Source organism: Ischnura elegans, chromosome 7 (genome assembly GCF_921293095.1).
Source record: "Ischnura elegans chromosome 7, ioIscEleg1.1, whole genome shotgun sequence".
NCBI classification, from domain to species: domain Eukaryota; kingdom Metazoa; phylum Arthropoda; class Insecta; order Odonata; family Coenagrionidae; genus Ischnura; species Ischnura elegans.
This window is the reverse complement of record NC_060252.1, coordinates 76,090,180-76,106,360: the sequence shown is the minus strand read 5'-3', so window position 1 is coordinate 76,106,360 and position 16,181 is coordinate 76,090,180. Positions and strand designations below refer to the sequence as shown.

General features: G+C 36.5%; 1 protein-coding gene across 1 annotated transcript in view; it reads right to left on the bottom strand.

Annotated features, from left to right (window-relative positions):
* Positions 1-8,453: 8,453 nt before the first annotated feature.
* Positions 8,454-16,181, bottom strand: part of LOC124162394 (beta-1,4-glucuronyltransferase 1) — a 90,609-nt gene continuing 82,881 nt past the window's right edge. Inside the window, exon 3 of the mRNA XM_046538918.1 lies at positions 8,454-10,119. Coding sequence (XP_046394874.1) covers positions 9,907-10,119 — 213 coding nt within the window. The 3' untranslated portion in view covers positions 8,454-9,906. The remainder of the gene's footprint in view (positions 10,120-16,181) is intronic.

Genomic DNA, 16,181 nt, shown 5'->3' with positions numbered 1-16,181 from the left:
CAACAAAATTTATCCCGTAGTACAGAACACCTTGAGTTTGGATGAGGAAAACAGAACGTGTTAGGTAGCAATGAGGCATAAGCATGGCATATATTGTAATTTAATCTTGCTATAGTACGCAAATGTACTTCATGACCTGCATGAAGGTTGTTTTCCATTATACGCTTTTCCCTCGTCTAGATAAAGCATTTCGCATATCCTTCTGAGGAGCATAAAAGCATGCTTTGTGACCCGCCAACCGCATAGAAATCTATTCCAAATAATTTCAAGGACCAACTGTTTTACTAATTTTAATGTGAGTAAACTTTAATAGACACAGTTTTGCTCAACCCAAGCAGCTCAAGAAGATACTGCTTATATGATAAACAGACAGTAACTCAATGAAAACTGAATGTCACGAAGAAGAAAGCACTTTGGTTAAATTACTGCTGGAGCACCTTTTAGGGGTCACTTAAATGCGTCATAAATAATTCCATTCTTTCCGTGAGAGATTAGAGGTACAAATGGAAGCAGCCATATAAGTGACGGTCAACGGCAAAATAACCCCGGAGCATGCAACACGATTACGTTTTCAATTGGAACGATGCAGGGGGCCTGACCTTTCCGCAACCCTTAGCATGAAGAGGCAATACAAGTAAGGATTCTAAGAAATTAAATGCCAAGAGTTCACATCCATCACTAAGGGCTCACTCGCAAACGAAGAATTATTTAATCTTGCACCTTGTCATTTTCTTTCCTTTCAAACGACTACAACGTACACTTACCTGACAAGTTTGGCATGCACTGAAATACTCCGGGGAAAGATTCATTAAAAATATAGGAAAGCACACAAAACTATTTTCCATACACATAAATCACCACCAATATATTTCCTTTATCAGAAGCAGTAAAAATTCTCGGGAAGGTACGCATAATCTCAAATACAGCCAATCACACAAAATGCCTTGGAAATTAAAGTATGTTGAGCAAGGAAAAATGCATCTATCAAATTGTCCACAAAAGGTAATTATTTCAGCAATGAAACTTGAATTTTCATTAGTTAAATACATATATTATTTTACATGAAATAATATTACGTCAAAAATGAGGTATGATTAATTTTCATTGAATGATCAGAACCTACAGTACTGCAAAAATTATTTAGGTCAAATGTTTTCTAGATTGACATTAAATGCACGATATGTGGTATTTCGTATCACCAGCTGGGGATTAAAATCCAAAATATATCAACGGGTGAATTCCAGCGCCTGCTATGCGCTTTGGGTGTAGTGGCACTGAGGGTCTTTTATTCTGAAATGCGACGTACGTTTGCCTTTACTGGATATATCTTAATGATGATACACCTTAGACAATTTAAACACATTAATTACTCCAAGTTCGAGGAAACTGCAGCAGAATTCCACATTATGTAACATTAGACGAAGAGGAACTGTATATTTATCCCAACAGTTTTGTCGTTTCAAGACAGATAGAAGGTATGTAATAACATTAGCAGTGACAACAGTACCAGCAACTTTATGACTATTTTGACGCCTTAAGCAAAAAAGAGAAGGGAGAAAGATTACTATTCAGCGAGCACAGATATCTAAATGCCGTTATTGCTAGCTGGGAGTCTATGAAAACGATAACACTGGTTGTATAAGGTGCGGCGCAACGACGACGACGACGATCCTCAATTTTAGCGGGCTTATATACCCTTGATTCGTCCAACCTCCGGTGCGTATATATACCACCTCTCCGGCTGTGGTGAATTTACGCAAGTGCGTAAAAAAGGGGAATTTTGACTCAACAAGTGTATAGGGACCAGTGTAACCTTTCCAGTGTAAGTGAAGGAGAATTAGAAAGACAGGCTTCTAGTGAACGCGTGCAAAAGCACTCTAAAAATTAGAAAGACTACAAACTAACGGCATCGGAAGCCGGGAACGGCCCTTAGTGGCCCCAAAATGACATTTCAATTTTTACAATAACTATTTTTGAGCTTTTATTATTTTTTATCATTTTTTTTGTCGCATACAATGCGTGTTTGCTCATTTTATATATTTTTTTGGTTCATTTTATCAGTTTTAATATTTTTTTTTGTCTGATTTTTAACATTTTTATATTTTTTTGTTTAAGTTTTTCCATTTTTTTTTCTTTTCAAACCACAATATAATTATTACCATGACAATGATTAAATTTTTGAAAGAAAAGACATAGGAAAGAATTCGTTATCAGCGAAATAATATTTCTTTTGGAAGTCTGTAGCTTTTGAAGCGTTTTGAATGTACAGGGTAATCCCATAGTGTTTTTGTAAGCGTGTTACGTGGAAGGGAGTTCTGTAGTCTCACAGCTTGTGACTTGATGAACTCGTGTATTTTGGGTACTTTGTGAGCGCGTCTTATTTCAGTCATTGGCATGAGTCTGCGTTGGTTTGTGATGTAGCGCAGAGTACGATTCTGGAATGTTTCTAAGTGTTTGATATTCGTGAGGGAAGTGTTGCCGAACACTTCGCACCCGTAAAGCAGCCGAGGACGAATATAAGATTTATACAGCGTCACCTTGTCCTTTCTAGAGATCTTAGATCTTTTAAAATATCCACTCTATATAACTGCTAAGCAAGAACGAGCTTATTACGAATTACTTAGGCGATTCTTTCTTTGCACCTCGAAAACAGTACTTAGAGTCAAATTGCAAATTTCACTTCAAACCAACATTAGTAGCCATGAGAATGGGCGACGAGTCAGAGCCCGAAACTTCGGCTTCGTTTTCAAGCGAAGCGAAGCGATATTCGCCGGAAAAGGGCCGATTCAAAAAGTACCCAGCGTTTTTTACGTTCATTGAAAACCGAAAATGGGGACAATTGAAAGAGTGGAACGCCTTCGAGCAAACACGGGAAGTTTTAGAAATGTCACAGAAATACTTCATTTTCTAATTGACAAAGCTGTTACCGCTGTTCGGCCCGAAAATGAGACTGTTTGAAATATCACTTTTGACGGTGATAGCAGCCTAAAAGTTATTCGTTTTATTGTAAGCACTTCAAATCAACAATCCAGAAACGTTATTTTAAGGAAATAAATATAAATAGTTACCAAATATTTAATTCGTTTGGGCTAAAATAGCTATTTTTAGAGGGTTAGAATCAATCAGAGCAAGAAAATGTTAGTGCCGAAAATATTACGCTAAAAATTATTATGGAGAGGTTCCGAATACTCATGAACACCCGCAGTTAAGTCAAAGAAATTATTAGTCTATACTCAACTAAATATTACATTCGAATTATTCATGAATCATTTCATGGAATAAGATGTACTCCTCTCAAGCACTGCGGACATGATTCTCCAGTCAGAAAAGGTTACCAGTTGAATTTTGAATAGCCATTCTCAACACTAAACTTGATGAAGTTTTTATTCCATTTAAGGCCCTCGGAATCAAACTCCACGATATTTTTTCATGCCCCTTCTAATTCCTGAAAATAAAATTCTCGTATTTAATTCACACACAAAGAATTTCAATTATAGACATTACTATTCAATGGGTGTTGGCCACCAAAAGAGAAACAAATTTTCAAATAATTTATTATTACCATCTCATTTTAAAAGTCATCCATAAAAAATTCAGCGACAATAATTATCACTTTTCATTATACGATGAATCAACAAACATCGTCATCAGGATCGGCAAGTCTTGCTTAATTCACAACCACATATATGATGGCTTCACAAATACTGGAGTTTTAGCTCTGTTAAAAGTTCCGGGCACCTAAATGCAAAGAACGATATAAGGAAGAGGGGAAGGTGAAATTATAGGAAGGGAGGTGCGTCAGGATGGCCACCCCAAAACAGGGTAGCTCTTAAGCTGTTTATCTAAAGGAATCAAATACTGAGTGGTTGTCTGCGAGGTTAAGCGTTCTTAATGGAGTCCCAAAAGAGAATGGTCTCTTTCAACCACACATGAGAAATTATCATGAGAAAAAATTTTGTGGGAAATCAGGAGTCTGAATAGCGCTATAGTCTGCTCAGAGTCCCGGAAATTCATAGGTGCGTGGTTCGATATCCGGTCCAGGTGAATTTTTTACCGCCATTTACACGGTATACACATCAACTATACCCTTCTCTCTTTTTAGCAAGCCCAAATATTCTCCCAGACTGTAAACAGTTTTCGCGTAGGTTCCACGGACTTTTCACAGAGCTCACCAAGACCAAGGAAATGTAATATCAGGTGGAACAGAAACATATAAATTACACGAAACACACTGACATCATAATCCATGTAGCAGTACAACATCCATTTAAACTTCAATTCATACACCCGGCTTCATGCACAGCTTGATTCTCTACAGCCAAACCGTTGCACATTACGTTCTGACAATCAAATTTTATACAATGTAACACTCAAACACAGTGACACGCATGAGAACACTGGCATTATTACAAACAGTCCACCGATAGTTAATCTCTTATGCAGCCTCCTTACGTACCGTAGACACGCATCAAATGCAGGAAATGTTTCATTGACTAGATTTGCCTAAAATTTATCTCATGTAGTTTCAGTCACCATAAGAATTTTGTTTAAATCAGACAATATTTTTCAAGGAAATAATCGCATCCTAGGTAGCGTTATACAATTCTGAAGTCATTTGTAAGTCCATACGGAAGAGAAAATAATATATTGGAAGATTAATTTACCTTGGCCAATATGCGTTCGCGAAGTAACTTGGTCATGGAAAATTACTTCCTGCGTGAAATTTTGGGGAAGTGTTCCTAAAATAGTAATCGAAAACAAGTCTTCTAAACTACCGTAAGATTACAAACACTCTAACGCAATTATAGCATATGAAATTAAAATCACCTTGCAACAACGACTAAAATGGGGGGAGGGTTAGGGAAAAATATCCGAATATCTTTATGATATTCAATTAATAACCGTTTGAGACGCCTTCATATCGTAAGGAACACCCGAGAATAACCATAAGTATCGCCTCAAGCTGAAAAACTGTTTTTCTTGACTTTCCATTCGTAGCTTACTAAAATCACGTTCATCAATTACCAAACTAAAAGTTTCAACCCGCTAGGAATAGATTCCCTAATTACTGCAACCAACAGTTCTCGCGCAAATAACGAGGCATTAAATAAAATAGTGCACATTGTGGGAAACAAGGTAGTTTTATCGTGTATATGAAAAATGTGGCAAAAGTGCGTATTAATGAAGAGCATTTCAATAAATATATATAGTTACTTTGAGAAAAGCGGAATTAACTGTATGTAAGGTTATGTGTGTACGCGTGTATACAAACAATCCTATACACATACCTACATACATTTACATAACATTGTTATAAGGAGAGGATCCGCGTAAAACAGCGAATATATACTTACATATTGCAGCGATAACAACTTCGAGTTTCACAAGCTCGATATACTGTAACTAAAACGATCAACATGAATAAAAACTTCAGAGAAAATACTTTTTTCAGATTTAGGCGGAAAATTTGACCACGCCTTCTTCCTAGCCTACTTGCCTGATAATTGAGCAACTCACGAAAAATTTGGCACATCCCATTTTACGTTCTTTTATCTTATCTTTTCACAGAGTAGGCACCGAAAAAGTACAATATTTGAGGCTAAAAAACACCGGGACACGTAAAAAAAAAATAATTTGAAAACAAATAAATCGAAGTTCCTTTTTCAATCTTTAATCTGATATCAATCACGGTAGGTTTTCAAAATTTAGGTTATTGCGTCTGGCCCTAAACATGGTGAAAAATAGCTCCTTTACCACGCTAATGACTTTAATTAATAGAAAGTACGTTGAGTTGATATGCTTGAATTAAAATGCAAAAAAGGCAGATATGTATTTAGTACCAATGTTTGAAGAAATTGTGACACAATATATTTGAACAGATCCTAGTGTGCATTTATGAGTGTGAGAAAACTTTATAGGAAATTGAAAATTCAACGGCTTGTACAAAATTAAAGAATTATTGGCATTGTAAAGAATACCTATCCAAAATGATACGTTTCAGATATAAGTGAGCAATGGCAATATTATCAGTTCCAATTTAACTAATACATTCTTTCCACTAGTCAAGCAGTTTAAACCACTTTGAATTACAATTTTAGGCCCAACTCCTAACCGATGTTAAAAGGATTACGTAGGTACCACAATTTCCGACAATTTTACACTTACTTCGATAGTACAAATTATGCTATTATTTAAAAACAAAAGCTTTTTCATTTATCCTAGGGAATAATGAGTCAGTTTGCTTACATTATGAGCAACATTTAGCAAATACGGGTCAGCGTTTTATAAAAAAAAACAGGACCATAGGAGCGCAAACATTGGCTTCTTGTTTAGAATAGCAAGGTTACAGTAAATGCTAGTTAAAAGAATGGAATTACTGTAACTATCAACAAAATGAATTGCGGCTCAATGATTCACATAGCTTATATCTGATTCAAAACTCTATGCATATGAATTTAAGCACCAGAGATTCTTAACAAACACCTCACGCTATAGATTTATTTCCAAACTTTTCACGAAAATAAAAGCTTACACTGAGTGTGCTTGACAATAAATCAGCAAAATTTCCTCTCTTTCCTGCTCGTACAGCCTTTTTCATATCGGTCTGCTAATCTGATATTAAATATTAAATCCATGAATCCTTTTTTAAGGGCTGATTCTAGGTAAAACGTGACATCCCACACTTGAAAGTATTGAAATAGGATCCCATTATTTCACCTTTAACATTTTCCACGAAATGAAGATTTCACTAATTTATATTATACATCAGTACGAGGGGCACTCCAAAAGTAATCCTTAATAATTGCCTGACACCAAAATTGTTATTCTATGCACTTTTAATCAATAGAGTGCATAGAAGCATCCTTCATGCATCCATTCAAATTTATTTGAACGCAATACCGATCGTGGTATGGTAGCAGAAGCTCTATAAGATGGCGGATGCACTTGATTTCCGTCAAAAGCAACGCGCTGTAAAGTAGTTCCTTTGTTTTGAGAATGAGACGGTCGGAAAAATTCACGAAAGGTTGCAGAGAGGGGATAGAGATGATGATGTCAATCGTAGTACAGTTATGCCTCGTTCAGATTACGATTGTTCTAGCAATCGGTGGAACTATCGTGCATTCACACAACGATGGTTAAAACCTGTGCTGCCCTCTAGTGCTGAAATCTAAAGTGAAAGAGAAATTGACGGTTAGCAAAGCTGATGAGGTATGCAGGGTCAAGACATTACTGTGTTCAACGTGTATTCAACGAATAATTTTTCTTCCGAACATATCCTTCCTTGCTTGGATAAATACATGAAAAAAATAGAGCGAAGGGAGCTTCACGAACTTTTCGTCTTTCTCTTGCCGCTTCCGTTTCATCCTATCCATCGTAAAGTGGCAACGTTCGGAACTACGTCAACTATTGTCAGGACATGCATTCACACGGCTAGTTCGGCCAACTATCGTTGGGACGATCGCTCCGACAATCGTAATGTGAACGACGCATAACCGCGACACGACATTTCATAAAAATTTTATCACTTTATCCTGAATTCTATATTTGATTTAATCGAGGAATCCAAGTACAAAACACTTCTGATCTAGAGGATACGCATGTTCCACGAAAAGAGATAAATCAATGACATAAAATGCTAAATCCATAGCTATTGAAAGTTGCAAGAAGGGAACAAGAACCAGGGAAATAAATGCATAAAATTTTATAATTTTTTCGCGGCTTCCGTGAAAAGAAACAATATAATTTACGCGAACTATTGTCAGGACATGCATTCATACGGATAGTTCGGCCAAATATCGTTCGGACGATCGCCCGGACAATCGTAGTCTGAAAGAGGCATTAGTCAGTGGGCACAACGAGTACCAGGTGAGAACGGGAACGCCAGTTACTGAAGATTGTGGACGCAGCGGTATACCCCATTAAAAACAAACACCTCTCATTGTTCAGAGTCAGAGTTTTGCCAAACAGGAATACACGCGTAAGTTCCTAGGTGGCGTAAGGCTATTGAAAGGGACGGATATGTTGAAAAGTTACATGGTGTTCCTAAAGTAAAAATTTGGAACTGCTAAGAATAAAAGTTGTGATGTCAGGAAATTTGGGTGTATTATTATGGAGTGTCCCTCGTACTTAATGACACAAAAAAAGAATAAAATCGTAAAAAACGCAATGGAAATTTAATGAAATCGGTCAGAAAACTGCGCATCAAAACAACTCCATCATAGATTCTCTCTACTCCATTGAAGAACTACGGATATTTTTCCTAAGTTGCGTGCAACAGCAGCAACTTTAAAAGTTCGAATTACATGGAATACCGAAAACGAAAACCTTTATGGATATTATTTGCAACTCATCGTTAATTTTTTGGTCACTTATTTCCTTTTAATTAATTTTCTTTCGAGAACACATGTCTCATTGGAAATTTGGGATATGTATGTATGAAGTATATAAGATAAGAGAGAGAATAAAAAATTAAGACAATATAAAAAATGAGGCCGAGATTATGTTCTACGGTTAATTTCCGTCAATCGAGTCCTCAATATAGGAATTATACCTCAAAAAATGTCAAAATCATCCAAAATCGATTTATTGAGAGAATCGATAAACTTAAGGGTTCTTCTAGTTAATTTAATAAACTTGTATTTATTATTAATTAGACTAATGGTAGTTTACATTCCGCAAACATCCTTAGCTTAAGAATACTTCAGAAAAAATTCAAAGCCAATAAAACGTAAGAGTACTAATTAAGATCGGTAGTTCAAATATTAGTCACCCCTAGATGAAGACTATTCCATTCCACTTTTTAAGGAAAATCACTCCTTTTTATCTTCGGATCATTAAAAACTATAATGTACAGGAATACTGGACTTTTTTATTCAAGGAGCTTATTTACCAGTCAAACTTTGCTCAGTCTAAAGTAATGAACGGGAGAGCAAATTTATTTTATCACGTCAACGAATACAATCAAACGATATAATTCTCAACGATTTCTCAAACGATTACATTCTGCAGAGGGACACAAGACACAATTTTTCACAGAATTATGACGTGCTGAGAAAGTACTATTATTTCTCTAGGATAAACAATACATGTTGGTTAGATAAAATAATTTTAAAAAATAGGAGCCCTACACCTTCAGCGCACGAACCCATACTGAGAATTATAGCAAATGTTCCAAATTGTCAAGTAGCAGCAGATTGAAACGAACTGCAAGCATAATACCTGTATAAAGCAGGAAAATAATTTTTGAAAACTCCTTTTCACACACCCAAAATGCATTTTCGATAAAAATATTTTGCGAAATTATGGGCGAATCGTGGTGGGTGTCAGACAGTGAGGTTTGAATCGATAATAATGGGATGCTGGGGAATTGGTCCATCCGTAAAAACAGCAAGACACTTTGGGACACAAAAGACGTGGTTTTGTAGTTCCAAATCAGGTATGTGGCATAAAAAAGTTACCCTCGATGTAATTTATATTAATTTAAAACACGTTTTCACACATATTAATGGCATTCACACCAGATGGTGACCTTTGGTGAGCAGATGGCGTATTAGAACTAAAATTAAGCCTGGAGTAACACTTGTAATACTTCAATTACCATCATGATATCACGTTTGGATTTAAACAATCTAGTCACTTAACCCTTTCCTCATCTTGAAGCAACTGAAATTCCTCTAAATCTTCTCACAATTCCTTCCAAAATCATCAGTATCATCAAAGCTTTCTAAACCATCCATACCTTTTTGACACAACTCCTTTTCCACACTAAAGGTCTCATTCCTTTTGCGTCCCAAGCTAACAGATTAACCTCAATAAATATTCAGGATACCACCCGAATATTCCCACACTTTTCGCGTCATTATCATCCTCCTCCTTGTGAATGGACGTGCAGCGACCGCCTTGACGTCACTGCTTCTTGCTCGGTCCGAGCATGTGCAGGGGATCCCTGTTGTAGCGGGCGCTCACCTCCCTTTTGAACGTCTCGAAGTGCTTCCTGTTCTGGCTGTTTTGTCGCTCCCTCCAAGGCGGGCGTCCGCGCTTGTTCTGGAGGCCCCAATGGCACGTGAAGATCGGCGACAGCACTTGGAACTGATAGCCGGCGACGAACATCTCGTAAGCCTGTTGTGGTGAGAAAGCAGAATAACCAATGTGAAAGTTGGATTGAGCGGATCTCTGAAATCAAAAGTGGGGGATGATACTATGTGCAAATCCATTTTATAATATGAAATATGACATGTATGATTTAACACTTTCCCGGTGAATATCATTAATGAACTTTTCTTGGGTTTTCGCGCGGAAAAGGAAAATAGAAATAAAGCAACCGACGTTTTGGGATCCGTATCCTTAACCATTCTCCAGGCTACTGAATAGTTTTATAGAATGCAGTAGCCTTGAGAATGGGTAAACCGGGCGTAAACCCGAGAGAAGTTTATTCATGAAGTAAAATACTTAATGGTATTCCACATAAACATTCATGTAAAAAGGAGGCAATATATCTCACTGAACTGTAGTGTAGTCATGAGTGTCATGTAGAGCCATGATAACGCTGCAATTGAGTGAAACATGTTGACTCCTCTTTAAATAAATATCTAAGTGGTAAAAAGCAAAATATTTCACTTCATATCCTAATCAGCTCTCCTTCTTGAACATGAGCATACGGGACTGGAACGACCCACCAGCAAATATATTTGAGCCCTTCCCGAAACAGTGAAGTATTTTTTTTTATCGGTAGAAGTAAGTTCTGAGGGCTTGTTATTATATTGTCCATTGTTTTTTCGTATGTTCACGTTAACACGAGCCCAATGGTCCACTAATAACAATTCAACTACATTGATGATAAAATTTGCAATACGAGCTTCTTTATACAGGCTTGTAGTGTCACTGTCGGTAACGATTTTAGTGGTGTGTTGTAGACGAGCGGATTTTGTTTAAAGAGTAAGGCAGCCACCATTTTGGGCGCCGCGAATGCCGATGGCATAATTAAGAGCGTTTAATAATTGTCAACTCTTTCGTTTCAATTCGTGTTGAATTGCAACAGAAGAATCTTCATCTATCTTATAAAAAGGATCCAGTTACAACATTGATAAAGAGTTATTCTTTTGGGTGCCCTTAAAAATTGAATATTCATTGATTGGTTTTCAGAGCAACTTCAAGTAAAAAAGTCTCCCTAAAATTATTTTTGGAAGCATAAAACAATTAAATGAAACCATATGGAGAAAATGTTTTAGCATAAAATTATTTAGGCAGCAATTTTTCATTGTGTCAGCGAATTAGAGCGTTTAAAGCCCAAAAATACTGCACTACAAACAGCTCCCTAATTGCGCCGCACAATCTGATGTATAGCTGGGACCTGTAAGACGAAAGCAAATCAGAGCAGAACTCAGGAAAAGAATATGAGATTGCGCTTAAGAATTGGAGTTATTGGATGCCAGCGAGAGTGCTTAAGAATGGGAGATATATGAATTTTCCGCCCTCAACTTGCCTCACCCTACATTAGTTACCAAGCCTTAGCTGCGTATTAATGACAAATTTTATAATCCTCAAAGGGATCATTGGGCGGAGGTTAAAACTGGAATCTTCTCGTTCAATAAACGATTACTATAAAAATACTTCAAATTAAACCGTGAGTCACTCATAAGTACGGTTGCCTTACGATACCTCAGCATGTATAATATCTTCGACTTTATTGAAATTTTAGGAACCCTCAATGAAGTTTTGGAAAGAAACTCACGATCATCTTTATAAAAATATATTATTGCTAAAAAATAATTTCAACGTAAATCCATGTGCAACTGACAGCAAAAAAAAATTCATTCCATGAATGCATTCCACAGATAAATTATGAGGAAGCTAAAGGATCTTACCCTGCAGGATAATGAAGTAAGCAGAAACTTCGCTAGAAAATAAATGTATTTCCAATTGAAATTATAATATTTTCAATTAAAGATCACTTATCGGATTGAATTGCTTTAATTAAAACTGTTAGTTAAATATATGAATTAATTCTCAATTCTATGACCTTTTTTACAACCTATGTTATACTTCAATGAACACTTGATATTAAGCCCTTTAAACGATGGCAATAAGCGAGACGAGAATTAAAAGTACTCAATATTTACTGAAGGGGAAATAATTATCTATTTACGGAATACACTTCCTATACCACGAATCTGATAGCAATTAAACGCTTTGCCCATCCAACTTAAATGGGATAAAAATTCCTTTGGGAAACTAAGTACATCAAGAACCCTTTGAAGAACCCTGTTAGCATGATCTATGATGCATAAATTGTAGATTATACGCATCAAAAACTTTTACCTAAATGCATTGCAACTATGACAAATATAAAATTTAGATTCCAAATAGTACACTGAAGCAGAATAGTTATTGAGATACACTTTACCACAGATAATGGATTCAAAATAGTGGATTCGACAGGCTTAAATAATATGGTCATCGGGTCTAATCCATTAGAGTCCCTCATTAAAATTTAAATCCGTGGCAAGTTTTCTGATTAAAAATATTTCCACTTTCTGGTATCATAATAGCTGGAACACGGAATCCAAAACGAGATAAATAAGTATAGATTTGAGGATCAATGGAAATGCAATTAGTAATTCTTGTACTGTATAAAAATTTTTATTTTTCTTGGGCAACGAATAACACATAAAACGTTGATTTAGCCCAGTCTTATCAGATATAAGCACTTCTGTCAAATTTCAAAGCAAATGTTAAATCAATTAATTGCAGCGAGATAATCATTCATTTATCTAATAAAACACATGTATTGAGTTATAGACATGAAGTATTAATATTTATGACTAAACTGTAATTTTCATGAACAGCAGGGTATTCGAAATCTCAAGGTATGATATAGTCAGAAAATATACTTATTAATTAGTATTATAGTATTCCACCGATTAGGGTAGGTTTCCATGGGGAATTAAGAAGTATTCTTCCTCTCACTTCAAGCACTTCACTCTTCAACTCACAATAAGGCTTACTCCCTTTCATTCTATCTAAAAAGCCTATCCTTTTCCTTCCTCTCCCTCGTTTACCTAGCATTCTACCCTCTAACACTTTTTTGAACATCCCCTCCCCGCTAAGTACTCTATCCATCCACACCTTTTTTCTCCTCCGTATCTCATCTAAATGCTGCCTCTCCTCACCTACTATGTCCAGCACTTAATTAATTATCGAATAAAATTAAATAATTTTGGATTTCAAACAAAATATTATGGAAAACCCTATACACTGACGAATCTTGATAACAATTTCAAAGCAGCATATTTTTTTTCGTTGAAAAGATAATAACCTATAATAATTAAAACAAATATTAAAAAATTTGTGCTAACGTTATTTCGACATAAAATGCACCTCCACACCATACCCTTCTCATCAATAAAATGGGTAAAAATTTCCGTTTAAAATGTTTGTAGTTTTTTTTGGTTGACGAGAGTAAAGAAATAAGGATCTATCCCTAATTATAATGATAAGATGATGAAACCAATACTTACAGTAAAAAACATATCATGAAAAGAATTTCCAATTTTGAGTTGTCAAAATACGTTAGAAGGAGATGATTTCTGGGGGATTTCGTTGCAAGGGTATGGGATAGAGAGTATTGTTGGCCATAAAGACGCCGAAACATTTTCAATAAATATAATTGAGCATTAAAAAGGAGGCGATGATAGAGGATAATAAAGCATATTCTTTCTTAAAAATGCAGTTTACACCTGATCAAAAATATTTGGTTTGCAAGAAAAAATGTGGTAAGCATTAGCTAGCTACACTTACAGCACGACAAAAAGAAATTCATGTGAATGAGCCGTGAATCCTATGTTCGGCAGTAGTTTCACATTCCGGAATTCGTCAAAAGCAGACCAAGGCCGAGTCAGGTCCTTCTCCTTTATCCCAAAGACCCCTATAACATCAGGTGCGCGTTGATTCAATCATTTACTAATAAAGTGCAACGCCAACACGCACTGGAGTTGACCCTTGACCTCTTAGTTTAAATAACACCTAGTAGCATTAATGTTTCCCACCTCAAATTAAAACTGAGGAGCGTGGTGGCCCAGCAAGTAGAGTAATGGGCTGTTGATCGAAAGGCTCTGGGTTCAAAAACCTTCGGATACTTCAAATAAAAATCCCCGTGGTGCGACGTGGTCCAGTGAAAGGATCTGGCCCCAACCTTAAAGTGTGATATTCACACGCCCGTGACTTATTCTGGGGTGAGCTCTATCCTCGCCTGACTATGCCAACCGAAATCAACGCAAAAAGATTTTTGAAAATGAAAATTACTATTAGATATCCTTGTTCTAAACACAAGCTTCGGATTTCATAATCCTCAGTCTCATTAAATCAATTTTAAGTATTAAGTTCGAAACCATTTTATAACGGTGAGTAAGCAATAAACGGTATGCTGTTAGTTAAGGTAAAAAAATATCCAACTTTTGGTAAATTCTACAAAAAAACGACCGAGTGAAGATGGAGGGATTTGGGCGTGCTGTGGAGGGTGGAAATGAGAAGCAGGTGAGCAGTCAGCGTGCGGTATATTTCGGGAAGGGCGTAGTGTCATGGCGACTTCCGGAAGACACGGTACAAGAGGGAAGTTGATGAAACTTGGGAGAGGTTGACCTGAGAGAAAGGAGATGGATGAGAGCAAGGAGGGAACAGGGAGCAGGGAGGGGGTGGAGGGAACTAACGCCAGTTCTTCCAACTCCGACTAAGGCAGCACCGGAGAGACTTCGTAACGGGAATCATATCGCTACGATTTAGCTAATATAAATGCGGAATAAAGAACTCTGACTCTTTTCCATGATTTGATAGACTGTACCACATTTCTCAGAATACCATCCACATCTGTTAAACTCTTTAAATCACACCAAAATGGTTTATCTCTACGTTGAATTTAATTGAAGTTATGTGATATGTATTTCCAGAGTTTCCATTAATTTTACCTAGTCCAAGAACCATAACTAACTACAGAATGAATGAACGGCTTTCATATTAAAACAATAGCCAATTTATTAGTAATGCAGCTGAAAGATCTGAACCCATTTTGAATGTTGATATGTTATTGTCAAAATGTGATAATCCAAATAATTATTATTTAAATAAAACTATTCAAATGAAGTTTAAAGTATACCGGGACTAGCCGCGGTGATAACACGCGGTGATATCTCCGGCTGTGGCGCTGTGCGCACGATTTGGACTGCTTGTGGAATCATATGCTCAGCAGTCCAGCAACATCTTGTCCGGTAGTGTCCGAAAATATCCACAGGGAAAAATGACGCCTCGATAGCTTAACTGGCTAAAGCACTCGACTGGAAACCGAGGGATCCGGGTTCGAATCCCGGTCAAGGCGAATGATTTTTTTCTCTGTGGATCTTTCGCACGATTATTCAAATGAGGACAGATCATATTGACAAAAAGTCACTGAGCACACTCTGATGGTGATTTCATATATGATGGTTCATCTGGGTTAATGTTAATGACTTAAGAAAAATATGCACGCTATCGGAGTACATATTCTTGTCCAAAAAAACTTAAATACGTCGTCCGCCTGCACCTTTGTAAGCAGAGCATTCCAGAGTGTAAAAGTGTACTGCATTAGGAGATTTATTTTCTTTACCAGCCATATATATTTAAACTTAAAAAGACATTTCTTTCTAAACGTAAAAGGAGTAGGCACTATTTTCCACTGCGACAGCTATATTACTTAGATTTTTTGGGTACCTTAAAGTTTTACTATTGTGACAGTCTAATTACCCGTACACAGTAAATGCCAACAAAACACATGTTTGTTCTGTTCACGTATAAGTCCTCAGAAAGTCATTCAATTTAAAACCAACTTCATTCAGTAGGTTTATGACACTATCATAAAACTATTAGAGCTCTCCTAAAAGGCAGTAGTAGAATAGGATAGGTTAGATATATATCATTACAGCTGGCTCAGCTAGCCTAGCTTTCTACATGTTTAGCCTAGCTCACTTTTATCATGGATACTAAATATTTTCGTTGTCAGCTGCTGGTTCACATTATTGGAAGTTTGAAGTTTCTTGCCTAGGATCTGCTATATTTAATTTTCTGGGACACATTTCACTCACTACATTAGTAAGGGATGACCTATTAATAATTTCTCCAGAATAAGCCCTTTCTTCTGAGAATATCTTTCAATA